The sequence below is a fragment of the Salminus brasiliensis genome, chromosome 6 (genome assembly GCF_030463535.1).
Source record: "Salminus brasiliensis chromosome 6, fSalBra1.hap2, whole genome shotgun sequence".
In the NCBI taxonomy this organism is placed as follows: Eukaryota; Metazoa; Chordata; class Actinopteri; order Characiformes; family Bryconidae; genus Salminus; species Salminus brasiliensis.
In genome coordinates this window covers 41,325,016-41,341,927 of record NC_132883.1, presented here as the reverse complement: position 1 = coordinate 41,341,927, position 16,912 = coordinate 41,325,016, and the positions used below count along the sequence as shown (strand labels likewise).

The 16,912-nt window shown below is 43.2% G+C and overlaps 1 protein-coding gene across 2 annotated transcripts in view; it reads left to right on the top strand.

Moving 5' to 3' along the window:
- Positions 1-16,912, top strand: part of acsl2 (acyl-CoA synthetase long chain family member 2) — a 28,287-nt gene that overhangs the window by 8,433 nt on the left and 2,942 nt on the right. For both annotated transcript variants that reach the window (XM_072682429.1, XM_072682428.1), the window contains 19 exons: positions 2,573-2,814; positions 3,646-3,760; positions 4,037-4,101; positions 5,176-5,277; positions 5,451-5,550; positions 6,280-6,458; positions 6,824-6,856; positions 7,019-7,070; positions 8,535-8,608; positions 9,822-9,899; positions 11,516-11,650; positions 12,669-12,803; positions 13,146-13,241; positions 13,757-13,829; positions 14,654-14,742; positions 14,850-14,966; positions 15,713-15,856; positions 15,973-16,074; positions 16,513-16,584. In XM_072682429.1, the coding sequence (XP_072538530.1) occupies positions 2,575-2,814; positions 3,646-3,760; positions 4,037-4,101; positions 5,176-5,277; positions 5,451-5,550; positions 6,280-6,458; positions 6,824-6,856; positions 7,019-7,070; positions 8,535-8,608; positions 9,822-9,899; positions 11,516-11,650; positions 12,669-12,803; positions 13,146-13,241; positions 13,757-13,829; positions 14,654-14,742; positions 14,850-14,966; positions 15,713-15,856; positions 15,973-16,074; positions 16,513-16,584 (2,001 nt within the window). In that variant the 5' untranslated portion in view covers positions 2,573-2,574. The remainder of the gene's footprint in view (positions 1-2,572; positions 2,815-3,645; positions 3,761-4,036; positions 4,102-5,175; positions 5,278-5,450; positions 5,551-6,279; positions 6,459-6,823; positions 6,857-7,018; positions 7,071-8,534; positions 8,609-9,821; positions 9,900-11,515; positions 11,651-12,668; positions 12,804-13,145; positions 13,242-13,756; positions 13,830-14,653; positions 14,743-14,849; positions 14,967-15,712; positions 15,857-15,972; positions 16,075-16,512; positions 16,585-16,912) is intronic.

Sequence of the window (16,912 nt, the reverse complement as noted above, 5' to 3'; positions counted from 1 at the left end):
AAGCTAAGAACTTCGACAAGCAGTTATTAAATATTTAATAAATAATAAGTGCAGCCCACAAGCTTTTGTTACTTAAGTACTGTGCTAATTCGCTTCCAAATTAACGACTAACCCGACCTAATTGTTATTTATAAAGAACTTTTTGGAGTGGGTTCTTCTGCAGTATAACTCCAACCAACAGCCATATGTTATACATATCACCATATTGTATGTTATTAACATATGAATTGTTTTTTAATTTTATTTATTGATATGAATTTTATACATCAATTAATATAAGGACAAAAGTATTGGGACACCTGCTCATTCATTGTTTCTTCTGAAATCAAGGGTATTAAGGAGTTGATCCTGCTTTTGTTGGAGTAACTGTCTCTAGTGTCTAGGGGGAAAAAATGCTTTCCACTAGATTTTGAAGGTGCATTGCTGTGAGTATTTGATTGCATTCAGCGACAACAGCGATAGTGAGGTGAGGATGTTGGATGATCACCACCCCACCTCATCCTCATATTCCCAACTCATCCTAAAAGTATTGGATGGAGCACCAACCAGCATTCCAGAGAACACACTTCCACAGCTCAATGCTGGGGGGCTTTATACCCCTTTAGCTCACGCCTGGCATTAGGCAGCATGGTGCCAGTAGGTTCATGTTTATCTGCTCCAGAGAGTCCTATTGTGTTGGCAGTATAATGGATGCAAGTTGAAAGTACCTAAACGCATTTATTAGAAAAAGTGTCCACAAACATTTGGACACATACACGTATGTTTTTTGAATGAGAAAAATCTGCAAGCTGCCAGTGCCAATCAACACCTCATTCCCACAGCGTGGGCCACGCCTCCCAGCTGCAGTCATAGTAGTAGATATGATGATGATGGTCATCGTTTATGTTGCGAATATCGTGACGGCAGTATTGTCAATCACATCATGGCGTGAGGGTATCGTTACGTTCCTTAGAGCTCTCTGTCAAAAAGACAGAGGTTAAGAGGTTAAATAGTCCTTACAAAGAGCCAAATACAAACACTGCTGTTGCAGTTAATCATTAGAGAGCTGGCCCTTGACACACACACACACATACAGGAAAACACACACGCACAGATAGCGACTCACACACACACACACACACACGATCATCGGGTTCATGGAGTGATGCTGGTGCCTCCCACTCACCCCATCATCGCACCACCAAACTCAACACACAAACTCCATCCATCTGTATCTTTCATGCTTTCTTCATCCCCTCGCTCTCTCTTATTCGCTCGCTCTCGCGCTCTCTCTCTCTTTCTATCTCGCTCTCTCTGTTGTCAATTGTTCTTCTCTCCTCCACCTCACTTTTATCTTTTCCTGGCTCTGTCTTTTTTTTTTTTTGCCACGTCAGTGTGAACTCTGTGTGTGTCCTCTGTCTGTTCAGAAATGGCCGAGAGTAACCCAAACAAACGCCTGTTCCACTTCAGCCAATCCCCACCACTCCCTCTCGGCATTCTAATGAGTTACAGCCGTCTGTCTGACCAAAGACTTTTCTTGGCCCAGCGTTTTCACACCTCTGTGTCTCGCAGGACGCAGCGAGCTTTATAGCCGTAGTTCTGAAAGGCATGACATTTTACACAACCCAACTCTAGTCTGTCAGGAAAGACGTGTTTGGTGTCTGAGGTTTTAATTTGAAAGTTTTGTATTGGAGCTGCAAGGCTAATGTGGCTAATAAGTAATGAAAGCTTATGTCCACCAATTAGCATTGTGTGAGCTGCAGGCCTTAACCATTAAAGTGTAGCCGTGTTTGCGCTAGGATTTTTTTTTTAGCAGCCTGGGGAAAATGAATGTGAAAAGGGACATAAAGATATGAGCTGAACAGGGCTAGCAAAGTAACGTTAGCTGGCGTAGCCTAGCCTTAGCATTTGTTTGCGGTTTCTCTGTAAGTTTGAGGTCATGTGTGATCTACTGGGTCTTTCTCACCTCTCTCCATGAATCTGCAGGTGTATGGAAGCTTACGGTCATACGGGTCTACCAGCAGTGGCAGAAATTCCAGCCTACAGGAAATTCTCCTTATTCTTGAGCAGAAGTGAGTGAAGGCCCCTTGCGAGCCACTCCTCCCCTTATGTTGATGGTCTGCAGTCCCCTGAGGAGAGATCTTTCAGAAATTGGTGGTGAAGGACCTGCGCTGGCTTCTAGAAGCAGTTCTTGACTGGAAGTGAAGCAATTTTTATTCACAAGCTCTGAATTACGCCGGCAGTCCCTGTCAATCAGTTTCGTCTTTCTGACACAATTCTGAGGAGGATTTCCTGTAGGCTGGGATTTCTGCCACTGCTAGTAGACCCGTATGACCGTATGCTTTTATATACCTGCAGATTCAGCTGCTTCCTTCACACTGTGGTCTTTGGCACAGTCAAAATCCAATGACTCCTTTGAGCCAATCATTAGCTGTATCTGCTTTGTGAGGGGGGGGGGGAACACTGTAAAAGGGGTCATTTGTCAGCAGCTGAAGGCAGCCAGTGAAAGATTGGGTTTGGGGTTGTTCACAGTCAGATGTGCAGAGTAACGTCTCTCTCTCTCTCTTTGTCTTTGTCTTTCTCTCTCTCTCAGCTATGCAGTTGCAGGAGTGGTTGCGTTCCCTTCGCCCCAGCAGCGGTGGATTCGGGAAGTCCGTAGAGGAGGATATTCGAGGCCTCCTTCCCTCTCTCCCCTCCTCGTTCTCTCTCTCCCTCTCCCCACCCTCTCTCATAGGGCTTGGAGCCCTGGCGTCCCTCACAGCTTACTGGCTGGTCACCCGGCCCCGCTCCATACAGCCGCCCTGCGACCTGCAGGCTCAGTCCGTACCTGTCCAGGTAATGTCATCTAATCAGTTGCAAATTCAGGCTTTTGAATACTGGATGCAAATGAGCTATGTCCAGTTTCACCCTCTAGCTAGGACTGCCCAGTCACGTGACGATAGCAGCACTGGGAGGGTGAAGGCTAGCTCCATCCAAGCTACGTGAAACCACACGTAATGTGTAATAGGAGCCACCGCTGCAACAACAAGTCAGCTGGTGAAATTTCCTCCCTCCCAGATCTTCCACCATCAGCTGTAAATGGTATTATTATTGAACAGTGGAAGCGTTTAGGAGGAACCACAGAGAGCAGCCACTGAGTGTCAGTCAGACCACGTAAAGTTACAGAGCGGGGCCAGGGCCGAGTGCTGAGCTCAGAGCAGAGCACAGAAAAGTCTCCGAAGCTCTGCTGACTCTGCAGACCTGCTGACCAACTCCATATTAATGCCTATGTGTTCAGAATTGGATGTCATAAAAGCGCCTGTAGGTGTCCCAATACTTTTGTCCCATCCATTTTGCATGTTCTGACCTCTGACCTTACGGAACAGCTCCTATTGTTTTCATGGTTGGTATAGTGTAGTGGGGAACACCACTGCCTTTCCTATGGCAGAATAGGGTTTGATTCCGAGGCTGGGCAAGCAAAACCACGCTATACCAGTAAGAGTCCACTGGCAAAACTCTTAACACTACGTTGTCTGACCTGATAGTGTAAAGGGATTGAGATGTAAGCCACTCAGGATATGAGTGTCAGTCAGATGCCATAAATGTAACTGTGAGGGCGTGTGATTAACGTGCTTGTGCATCTTCACATCTACACTGTCTAGTCCTGATGATTGTGTGTATTCTCAGGGAAACCCAGGCTGCCGGCGGTCCGCTTTACTGAAAGATGACAATCTGCTGGACTTCTACTATGAAGACACGAAGACCGTGTACGAGATGTTCCAAAGAGGCTTGAGAGTGGCAGGTTAGTTCAACGAGTGCTGATGCCATTGGAGTGCTGTAGGGACCGCTGAGCTCTGCCGGCCTCTCAGGCTTTAAAAGTGCTTTTAGTGCTTTATCTCTTGTTCAAATGGACCAAGCTAGACCGTTTAGGGAATTCCACACCAGGGTGAGAGCTTTAGGGCTGGTCTGCGGCCCAGAAAGGACTGCGAGTCTGTGACTTATCAGAGATAAAGTGGAACTCATTTTAGCTAAAGCTGTTGCTCAGAAAGTCTCAACTACTATTGCTGTGTGATTACAGGGGATGGACCGTGCCTTGGTTTCAGGAAACCAGGAGAGCCTTACCAGTGGATCTCCTATGCAGAGGTGAGCTTAATGACCAGGTTTCATAAACAGCCAACCAAAATGCCTGTAATGTTCTGTGGGAAGATTATTAAACAAAATCTTTTTAGATTGATTAGTTTGCGGTGTATTAACCGCAACAATTGGCAACATAACAGGGTGGTATTTTGAAATGAAACTGCTTATTTTGGCAGTATAGCTTGACTTGCATTTAGCTGAACTGCTAACCACCATTAGCATGTTTGAGTGGCTACTTGTTCTGCTGTGTTAGCCTCACCTAGCCTATTGTGGTCTATGTAGGCTACATGGCTTAACTTGCTAGTTGGGTAGCCAGCTACCTTTTAGCATGGCTACTTGTGCTGTAGCTTATTGTGATCTGTGTATATAAAGTTGTTCATGCAAATGTAGGCACCTGGAAACAAGTTTGCCGCTCTACCAAAGTGCTCGAGTTAACAATTGGGACATGGCAAGCGGTCAGAAATGATGACCTCTGTTTCCAATGACTTATAATATCAAGTAACACACCAGTGAAACCAGGGCAACATGCCATGCTAAGGTTAGCTCAAGCTGATTACATAAAAATAAATAAATAAATAAATCCCAGTCAATTTGGGGGATAATTCTAGATGAATGGACCAATTTTCTTGTCAATTTGGAGCATTTCTATTGGTCCATTCATCTAGAATTATTCACACAGGGTACGGAGCAACTACAGAGTTCGATCAATGGAGAAAACATGTTGATCAATGGAGATACATGTTTTTCATCCGACAGCAGTGATCTGCTCCACTAGTTAGCAAGATTACTAGCTAATAATTTTATAAGGGTGTCAAATGTGGTTCCTTCCAGGCCGCCGCAGTACAAAGTTCATCCTTCCTCCTCATTAGACACACCTGATTCACCTCATCAGCTAATTAGCAATGCCTTAATCAGTTACCTTCAGTTATCATCATAACCATCATCATTAGCAGAGGGGAAACCGCTAATCTCTGCAGAGCTGAGGCCTGGAAGATGTGTGTTTGCCCTCACACATGGCCTTTCAGAATGAGTTCAAAGCCCGGTCTGTATTACATCTTGTAATTTCCTGTCCTGCTGCAGGTGGCAGAAAGGGCTCAGGTGCTGGGATCCGGTTTGCTGGTTAAGGGATGCAAACCTAATCCCAAACAATTTGTGGGCATCTTTGCTCAGAACAGGCCGGAGGTACACCACCCAAATACACAAGCGCGCACACACACATCCTGTCTGTTCACATTTATATCTCTACACAATGTCCTGGATTTGATTATTTCTTTATAACAATCAACAAGAGTTAGCATTGGTGTCTGAGTGTGAACCTAACGGTGTTGATGCTTGTCTCCCCCTGGTGGTCACAGTGGGTAATTGCGGAGCTGGCCTGCTACACTTTCTCAATGGCTGTAGTGCCTCTGTACGACACACTGGGCCTAGAGGCTATGGTGCACATTCTGAATCTGGGTAAGTGAGATATTTAAAGATTTCTCTATCGTGTGGTAGATTAGTTTTGACCACTATTTAGCCTGACTAACGTGAACCTTTTGTCATGATACTGATACAGATTTTAAACACCTATAAATTGCTGCAAACAATAACGGCAAATTATTTTATAGTTTTGATATTTTTACAGTGATTTTTATGGGATTAGACCGGCTCCAGTGGCTTTAGTTAAACAGAGCTTTATTCACTGATCTGGATCAGTTATTAGTTATTGGTTTCGTTGTGGATCAGAAAAGCATCACATTCCTTGATGTGCTTTTCTTATTTGTGATTTAAGCTAGTTAATCTACTATATTGTGATCTCTTCATTAATTCATTAATTCTGTTTATTAGTGACAGTGACTGTTAACACATGTAAAAGTAAAGTGACCGTATTGGCCAACTGCCTGATGTGGGGTTACTGGTTTGATCTTCTGGACTAAGGGGGAGTGAAGGAATTGCACTTTTTCCTCCCTTAACTTTCATTGCTGAGCAATGCACTTAACCCCAATTGCTCCCTGGGTGCTGAGTTGGCTTCCCACTACTTTGTGTGTGTGTTCGTGTTCTCTGCCTTTTCAAAAGCTGTAAAGTGTGTTTCTAATTTGAACTCTTAGCCAGTATGTCTGAACCCCAACTAAAAGGCACATTGGGAGCTGAGCAAGCTTGGAACTTCACATGCAATTTTCTCTCTCTCTGTCTCTCTGTGTCCAGCCGAGATTTCTCTGGTGATCTGTGATAAAGAAGAGAAGGCAGAGTCTCTGTTGACGAATAAAGAGAAGGGAGTGACCCCTGCTCTGTCCTGCCTGGTGCTCTTTAACCCTGTCAGTGCTGCTCTGGTGGAGCGAGGGAAGGCCTGTGGAGTGGAGATTCTGCATCTTTCACAGATCATGGTCAGAGATAAAGGACTTCAAATGAGTATATCAATTCAGGCTTTAGAATATTTTATAGAATGAGCTTTTAATACCATGTATATTTTATTTATATTTAGGGGTGAGCAATTTGACTATTTTATATATACAATGATCAACCTGCATGTTTCATTACAAACATGTTTGTATAGTAGTTTGAAGAATCTGTGGCTACTGATGTATTCTGTGCATTTACATGTATCGCAGTAAATAATGTGTACTGTGAAAATGTCTTTAAATATTGTGATTAATGTTTTTACCATATCGCCGAGCCCTATGTATATGAATTTGGTTATTAGTCAGTTGTTGACCTTTTAATGACCTTTATGTATAATGATTTTATGCAGGATCTGGGCCGGGAAAATCTCAAGACTCCAGTGGTAAGTGCTCTTTGAAAGTGCTTTTTTCTGTAAATCCGGATACTGGTTGTTGGGTAGATCGCAAGTAGGCTCTGAAAAGCTGTTGTGAACCGACACTAAGCACAGTGTTTGGACTGCTTTTCATTACCCGCATTTAAAATGGTGTTTGTGTGTTTGTCGTAGCCTCCCCAGCCTCAGGACCTAGCAGTGGTGTGTTTTACCAGTGGGACGACAGGTATGGTACACTTCACGCTCTCAGAAAAGCTCAACCTGCAGGTGAAATCCATTTCTGAACACGTCCAAATGGGACATTTTAATTTGTGAATGTTTTGTAGTTCCTGCAGTTCAGTTTGATCAACAATACACACTGGGCTGAGCCTCTGAAGCATTAGTAAATGAGCTGCAGCAGAAAATGATTAAAGGCTGTGCAAGATGTTTAGTCTGTAGCTCCGCCCCCTCAATCTGTTCAGGTTAGAACTCCCCCTAGAGTGCTCAAGAGTGGCACAACTGTCCAACAGGAGCAATAACGGCACAGCTCCCTCCATGAGGGAGTCTAAGAATACATATACCTACCATGTGATTGGGGGCGGGGGTGCTTTAACCTGCAGGTGGAAATAAACAATAAACAAACTGAGGGGGTGGAGCTACAGCCTAAACATCTTACACCACACCATCTGCAGAAGCACAAAGCCTTGGTGTGGTCATGGATGACCATGCAGATTTCCCCTTTACAACATCCACAGATAGGCCACCTATCTGCTTGTTCAGTCTCTTGCAGCTTCCTTCTGGCTGGTCTTCCTATGCGCACAATCGGGCTCCTGCAACTGATCTAGAATGCAGTGGCAAGTTCAGCAATGTAACTCCTCTGCTGAGTTCTCTTCATTGGCTTCCTGTAGCTGCTGCCCACATTGTATTCAGAACCCTGACACTGGCCTACAAAGCCAAGAATAGACCAGCCCCTCCAATATTAATGACAATTGGCCAAAAGCCGATCAGTTCCAAGAGCCTGGCTTGTACGGCTCGGCTTAACCCACCATCTTCTAAGATCCACGTAAGAGAAGCATCCAGGCTTTCTTCTGTCCCAGCACTGAAGTGCTGGAACAAACTTCCTCTGGGTGTCCGAACAGCAGCGTCGCTCGCTGTCTTCAAGCACTGACTGAAGACACAGCTCTTCCAAGAGTACTTGGGCGATCCTGACTTTTGTGTTTAGTAGTATCTAAGCTTAGTGGGATCTTTGGGATTTTTTTTGAAGCAGACTACACCACTAAAAGCAGGAGCAGCACTTTTATTGAGGCTCTTTTCTGAGTAAAAAGTGTTTGTCACTCCAGAGAAAAGCATCTGCTAACTGCCTTCAGTGTAAATGTACTATATAATCAGTTTCATGTTCATCATGTACTAATGCCTTTAAGGCTCAACTCTGTGTATTGTTGAGCAAACTGAGATGCAAAAGAAAATAAATAAATAAACATGATTTTTGAGAATTTTAAACCAGGTTTTCACATTTTGCACAGTGTAGTGGACCAGAATGGCTTAACACAAGAGACGCAGAGCTAAATGAGACTGTTAATATGAAATTGTGCTTTGTGGTGATTCATAGGTGCTATTAAGGTTTTATACAAAGGTGAATCCATATTCCAGTGGTGAGAAAGACGGAAATGTCTGTGTCCCGTAGTAACCTTTTCATTTCCTGTTCATTTAGGAAAGCCAAAAGGAGCTATGATCACCCATGGCAACATCGCCTCCAACGCGTCCTCCGTCATTAAGATCTTAGAGGTCAGCCTCTCCCACATTCTTCATCCTCAGACAAGGCAGTTCAACCCTTCTAGGCTTTCATCTCTGCTCCGACACTCTTGCCTTTCTTCTTACCCCGAACTCTGTCAGTCAGCTGAGATTTGTCGGGCGTCTGAACTTTGAAGCTTCTCTTGTTTTGGAGGACAATTATATATAGTCTACATAGTCTGCTGGCCTGCTGTTATCTGTAAACATTTTGGGCAAGAAGATGCTACATAATACTCTTTCAGGGGCTGGATCAAAATGCCCTTATATAAGTAAATAAATGACAAAAAAAGCCATTAAATACAAGAAAAAAAAGGCTTTCTCTCAATTAAAAAAAGATACAGAAGATGATCTCTTCTTAAAACCCAATTTTTAAATGAAGATTCTGGTATTCACCAATGTTTTCTGATATGGGATTTGTTCGGTTCACGAGGACATTGTGAACAGAGCTGTTAACAATAAAGATTCTTATTCTTTTCTTGTTTTTTTGTGCAGCCGTTTTGTTTGCAGCCGTTTGAACAGATAACCACACGAGACTCCTTTTAAGTTTTCTATTATCCAGTTAAATCTGTGCAGGATGGCAAAATGAAGAAAAAACTGAATCAAACTAAGTGTTTGATTCTCAATATTTCTGTAAACAAAAGCTAGAAGTGACTGTGTAGGAAACGGCCAACAGAAAAATATCTCCCCTTTTAACCTTCAATTAAATATACGTTTTAGTAATTAAGATTATTTTAGAAATAATTAAGATTATTTTTAAGAATACCAATAGTTCTGAGAAAGTTCCTAAGTATGGAAAAAACCCAAACAAAAAAACACGTCTAAGAAGAATTTCTTTGGCACTCTTGTAAATCCAGGCCCTGTTTTTTTTTTTTTTCACCCCTCTACGAATCTCTTATCCCTCTTCCTTTTCTCTTTCCTCTCCGTCTCTCTTTATTACTCTGTCTGTCGCCCTCGGGACGTGCTACATCACTTCTCTTTCCATCTCTTCATGGATTGTGTAGGTAAAAGTGGTAAATGACATCTTATATCACCCAATAAATCCTAAACTACTCCTCAAATTGGCAGCGCAAAGCACATATTGCCTACCTAATTGCCGCTGTAAGTGCCGTCATGTTGATTCAATTGCCCATTTAAATCGAATACCTCATTTTCTCTGTATAGGATGTTCTGTGGCAATTTAGCTTGGGCTGTGTGTTTGTAATTGCAGGGCTTTTTCGTGATTCGCCAAGAAGACGTGTCGATCTCGTACCTGCCTCTGGCTCATATGTTTGAACGCATGATTCAGGTGAGCTGGACCTGTTTATCCTGTTTACAGCTGTGCTCCATGTCCTTCAGCTTGAGTAGAATTGAAGTCCACAGTTTGTGTCAATTGAGACAGATTTAGGTTCAAGTCTGCTTCTCCTTGGGTACTCGATTTGGACGCCTGACGTTTACCTCTGCTGGCACTCGCTGGACTGGAGTCCAAGGACTCAAGTTAAAAGCGTGATGTTGTTTCATTTAAACCTGGATTTAAGTGAAATATGATCATTGCTGTGCTTCTGTACTTTTCCTGAAGGAAAGCTTCTCGAACGCCTCGTCTGACCATGCCAGGCTGTGCGTGGTCAACAGAACTAATATTAGGTTTGAATCTGGGGAGGATAAAATGTGCTGTTGCAGGAGTTGGTTCTCTGCTGTGAGAAGATGAAAGCAAAATCAGTGCTCCAGTTTGCTTTGGAAACATTAGAGAGGTCAGAAAGGGGTGAGCGTAGTGGACCTCCAACATGGCGGTGTCTTGAGGCGATACATTTTTCCAATGCAGCAAAAATATTAAAAATAAATAAAGTGAAAATGTGCCTCATGTTGATTTGTTAGGATGTTTACAGTTTACCCAACTTGGTTTAGTGTAACGTTCTCCTAACTCACAGTTAAGGGTGTTTTTATGCCTGTAGGTGATTTTACTTTGGTCCAAATCAGTTACCCAGTTTGTAAGCTTGGAGCGTTTTCCCCTTGTTTTGGTTGGTTTTCACTCTTCAGCTTCTTTAGACTTTATGGATAGACACATATACCTGTGAACTGTGTGAGAGGAGGTGGTCTTGGTCCGGTCCTGGCAACTTTGAGATAAACGGCTCCTGTGCATCAAAATGTGTCACGACAAACCACGTCTAGAACGTTCTCTCTGCTTATTGGTCGGACCAATACAGGAAGATGATGTTTAACATGGCGCAACGGCAGCGATCATGGATCACGATTTGATAATAGTAATTATCTGGACAACATGCCAGGTTAACATTTGGCTACGGGAGCCGTTTAGCTCAAACTTGCAGAGTACATCTGATGATTTCAGGACAGGACCAAGACCACCTCCTCTCACACTGAGTCACAGGTATTATGTGTCTATCCATAAAGTCAAAAGCTGTGAATTCATCATCATAACCCACAAATGGAGCTTATTAAAATTGCACAAGTTCAAACAAAATGTCGTAAAATCATTTGCGCCATTAAACCCACTGCAAGATCGATTATCCCCGAGATAACAGTGACTCACTGCCCTGATCGCTTACCCCCCCCCTCTGTCTTAAAGGGGTTGCTCCTCAGACAGTCTGAGTGATCTTAACACTTTTCTCTTTATCTGGAGAGCTGCTGAGCAGCAAAGGTGGTTTAATGCCAGATGTTTGCTTCTTTAGTTTTGGTTGGAGTCATGAGGCTAATGCAGTTCGTGAATAATGGAAACGTACAGCCATCAGTTTAGCATTCTGCAACACACTCCTCAGATGAGTTAGATTGCCTCTGTGGTTTGACACTCTCTGACACACTGTTATCTGTAAACATGGATCAGATTATGCAGCAAAGCTAGAAACAGTAATCGACAGTCAGCTTTAGCCAGAAATCGAGTCTTAACTGACTGGGTCTGTCTGTTATCAGGTGTCTATGTTCTGCCATGGAGCGCGAGTAGGCTTTTATCAGGGGGACATCTCTCTACTTATGGATGACATCAAGACCCTGAAACCCACCTTCTTCCCTGTGGTACCCCGCTTACTCAACCGCATCTACGACAAGGTCAGTATCAGTCATTTCTGTCAGAAATGTATATATTTGTGTGTGTGTGTGGGGGATGTGGTAGGAGCCATTACACTGTAAAAACTGTAGTCAGGCCACCTTATCGTACTGACTCAGTAACTGATGACTGTGTTTAACTTCGCTTAACTTCGCTTACTCAAAACCTCCCCTTACTTCTGCATCTCCTTTGGTCAACAAGACGTACTGAGGTGAGCCTCAAAAGCATCAGGAAATGAGCTGCAACTGAAAATGATTAAATACTGCATCAGAAGTTTAGCCTGTGGCTCCGCCCCCTCAATCTGGGCACTGTTTATTCCTATCTGCAGGTTAGGACTCCTCTCCATTACATCATGACTTCCCCCTAGACTGGGAGGCTTTTGACAGTGGAGACCTGAGTTCTTGCTGAAATTTGATCTTATGATCTTTTCACAGTTGATGAGCAGCAGTTGGACCGTAGGGCCGGTCTAGAGCTGTAAAATGACATTACATTCAAGTTTTTGAGTAATTTTACTTTCTTTAACCCTTCTTTCTCAGACACTGAAACGTGGTTCCATAGCTCCTGAGAAAAGATGTAGGAGATCATAAGTTTTAATCCCATCAAGTTCATATTCATGTTCTCAAGTTTTATTTGTCACATTATACAGACAAATGCTTTGATAACCACTCACATGAAACAACAGGAAAAAATAGAAAATGGAATATATAAAATAAAAATTACATATGTATAATACACACTAAATTTACCCAAAATACAAAAGAAATGTACAGTGCAGGGATGACAAGTGTAAAGTAGATTTGCAACATAATGCATCAATCTACAACTGAGCAGAACATTATTATTATTTTTTTTTATTATTATTATTATTATTATTATTATAGGGTGTGTGTGTGTGATGGAGATGGGGTTTAGTAAACCATCTTAACAGCCACAGTCCTGGTTCAGAGTCCAAATGGTTTGTGTGGGAAAAAAAACTCCTCCTCATCCTCTGTGTTTGTGTCTCTCTCATTTTCTGTATAGATCCTAGGCTCGGTGACGTCTCCGTTAAAGAGGGTCGTCCTGCACTACGCTGTGAGGAGGAAACAGGCTGAGCTGAGTAGCGGGATAGTCAGAAACAACAGTCTGTGGGACAAACTCGTCTTCAACAAGATACAGGTCTCCTCCTCTCTTTTCTTTGTTCTCTTTTCTGCTCTCTTTTTCCAAACAAGCAGGCTGAACTGAACTTGCTTGAAAGTAGCATAAGCGAAGCCCTTACATCTGTTTGATTAATTAGTCAATATTACACACTATTTTCTATAGGTCTGTTTGCAGGTAAAATCTGCCTCAAGTCTGCAACTAGTAGACCTCACTTGATGGCGTTTTCACTTCCTGCACTCCTCACTCATCTGACTCTTATACATAAGGGCAGTTTTGTATTTATGCTTTGCTGTTTGGGACGTGTGCTCAATGCAAAGGTTTTCTGTTAAGCCCCCTCTTGCTTGTCTCTATTCACTGCAGGCCAATCTAGGGGGGAATCTCCGGTTCATCCTGACTGCGTCTGCTCCAATCTCCCCTACTGTCCTCTCCTTCCTCAGGGCCACGCTCGGCTGCCTGGTAAGAACAGTTCTGTTAATGTATTGAACCATTGGTCCCAATACACACACCATTATGAACGATCTGGGAACAGTTAAGAACATTTTGTGGAGTCCCACAAGGTTCTGCTGTAGGGTTTGTAGAGGCCAGGCCCTTTCGTCCAACATGAGTGTCTGACGTCAATAATGCTCTTCTGGACGAATGGACAAAGCTTCCCCCAGAACAGTGGAGGCTATTATAGATGCAAAGGTGGAACCAACTCCATATTAATGCCTCTGGATTTAGAATATGATGTCATAAGCTCCTGTTGGTGTCCCAATACTTTTGTCCTCACAGTGTACCTTAGTTCGTCAAAGTATACACAGACTGTATAGACTCTGCTTGGACCTGTGATTGATCAAGGTGCTTGTAGCACACAGTAAACACACTGTGATTGGTTAAGCAGTGGGTTTGTGCCTTGGAAGATGAGTGATGATGATGATGATGATGATGATGGACTGTGTTTAATGACTGTGCTTCTGTTTGTGTGTGTGTAGATTTTTGAGGGATATGGACAGACTGAATGTACAGCAGGCTGCACATTCTCTATGCCTGGTGACTGGACCGCAGGTAACACACTAACAGCCTTCAAAAACTCCCCAGTATGTAGATATTATTGTCTTTATGGAAGAGACACTGATACACTTATAGACCAGAGCCTGAAAGGTAGATTGGCTGGCCGATAATATCGACTGATGTGGATGATCCACGTTTTGTTATCCAGATGAGCAAAAATAGTGGCGATTCATCTAGTGACCTTTTTGAATGGATTGCCAAGATTCAAGCTCATGTCTATAGAGACCTCATTAGGCTATAACTGAGGATCTCGATATAAGGATCCCTTGTTTAACCATATAGACAGAAGCACTGGTTGAACCAGTGAATTTCAACACAAATCATGACCCTGTCGTCAGTTCACTGATTGTCCGTTCTTGTACCACTTGAATACTGGGAACACCCCGCAAGACCTGCCTGATGTTCTGACCCAGTTGTCTATCCATCATCCATCATGTTCCATCATGTCTAAACTTTAGCATTATCATAACAACCCAGCAAAGAAGAGAACTGGCATAAAATAAGCTCAAAACACACAGGTTTGGAGCTCTTTAATGAGTTTTTCTGGTCTGCTGCTTCGTGGCTGAACTTACGGTTGGCTGGGGCAGATCTAGCAGGACAGAAATCACAAATTCTGATGGACAGTTTCCATGTTTAAAGTCACTGAGCTCTTCATTCGGTCCAAACCATTTTACTGCCGTGGCTGTGGTGTCCACATATTTTTTGAAGTATAGTCCGCCTCCTCTTCTAATTATCAACACGAATGTTGTTTTAATTCAAATGGAAGAAGCTGCACTTTAAACTAGATTGGAGGTTGATGCGATGTGTGTATATTTCAGGCCATGTTGGAGCTCCTCTTCCATGTGCCATGGTGAAGCTGACCGACATTCCAGACATGAACTACTACGCCAGTAGCGGACAGGGGGAGGTGAAGGCTCACATTTTTTGGCTTAGTAAAAATCCTTAATAATAATAATCTCCAAATGTGCAGCGTCAGTCAGTGTGTATAAGGTTTGGCGTGTGTTTGTGTGTCAGATCTGTATCCAGGGACCCAGTATATTTCAGGGTTACCTGAATGATAAGGAGAGAACTGACGAGGCTCTGGATAGTGATGGCTGGCTGCACACAGGAGACGTGGGACAGTGGCTGCCGGTGAGTGAGGCTGTTGGACAGCCACTTAGCACAAGTGCTTTTAAACCAGGTAGTAACTTGTATTAATATATCTGTTTATCTATCTATTTAAACAATATGTCCAAATATTTGTGGACACCCCTTATAAAGAATGCATTCGGCTACTTTAATTTGCACCTGTTACTGACACAGATTTGCAAATGTGTGCACACACCCACGCAGCTTGTCTAGTCCCTGTAGAGAAGTACTGCCAATAGAATAGGCCTCTCTGGAGCAGAAAAGCATGAACCTATTGGCACCATGCTGCCTAATGCCAGGTGTGGGCTAGAGGGGTATAAAGCCCCCCTGCATTGAGCTATGGAGCAGTTGAGTGGTGTTCTCTGGAATGATTGTTGGTGCGCCATCCAGTACTTTTGGGATAAGTTGGGGAGTTTGGGATGAGGTGGGGTGGTGATCATCCAACATCCTGACCTCACTAATGCTTTGTCGCTGAATGCAATCATTCCTCACAGCAAAATCTAGTAGAAAGCCTTTATCCCTGAACAATAGACAATTACTCTAGTAGCCTTGATAGTTGTGAGGGTGTTGCCATATGGTTGTGGTTATACTGGATATGCTTGCTAGGATGGTTAATATGGTCTCCCAGGGGGTTGCTGTGGTATAACAGGTGGTTTGTATGGTTTATTTATATTTATATGCATTTCCAATAAGATTTGTAGTAATAATAATAATAATAATAATAATAATATGGTCGTCTGCTCTGTTAGAACGGGACCCTGCGGATCATAGACAGGAAAAAGAACATCTTTAAACTGTCTCAGGGAGAGTACATCGCTCCAGAGAAGATCGAGAACGTCTACACGCGCTGCGTACCTGTGCTGCAGGTGTTTGTGCATGGAGACAGTCTACAGGTGAGTACATGATTGGGGACACACACATCTATGAACATTTGCTGTTAGAGAATCACTGTATTTCTTCCTTCTGACTGTTCACACCTTTTTTGTCCCCCCCCTTTCTCGTTCTTCAGTCTTTCTTGATAGGTATTGTGGTCCCGGACCCAGAGGTGTTCATTAACTGGACCAAAGACAGAGGAATTGTGGGATCGTATGAGGAGCTCTGTCAGAATCCTGTGAGTTTAATCAGCATCGTATCACCAGTGTACTGTGGCTTTCATGTCAATTTTGTATCTCCGTTTAGACTGCGGTTCTTCCAGGTTAAAGAACGTCCAAAATTACGAAAGGATGGGCTCTGCAGAAAATGTGGAAATGTCTAAACCGCTGTTCTCCGCTGTATTATCGATATTAAGATATTAATAGAAACCTCAGAAAACCTCGACTTTGGTGCACTGGTGCGTTCGCCAGCTCTAGAGGGTCATCACAGGTGGTTCCTAGGTTGTTGCTGCAAAAAGTAATTCTATTCAAGCCGAAGTGCAGCAAATTTCTTCAGCTGGTGTCTGTCTTCAAATACCGGACTGTAGGAGCTTCTGCTTTGTTGGGCTAAAACTCGGCAGCCGCACCACAAAATCAGATGCATTGTAACCCCATTGTGTGTCTCTCCTTACATTCAGGATGTGAAGAAAGCAGTGCTGGATGACATGACTGCAGTGGGGAAAGAGGCAGGGCTAAAGTCATTTGAGCAGGTACAACAATGGCTCGCTTGTTGATCCACACCACAGTTCTTCACCACACAACTTGCACAAAAAGTCTTTTTAAAAGAACATTTAAGTGCTCTTAATGTCTCACACGGATGTGAGAAGTTACACTATATGGACAGAAGTATCAGGACACCTGCTCATTCATTGATCTAAAATCAAGACTGTCTCTACTGTCCAGGGCAGAAGGCTTTCTACTAAGATTTGATTGCATTCAGCAACAGTGAGGTCAGGATGTCGAATTATTGATCACACCACAACCTCATCCTTGACTCATCCCAACTCATCCCAAAAGTATTGGGTGGAGAATCAGAAT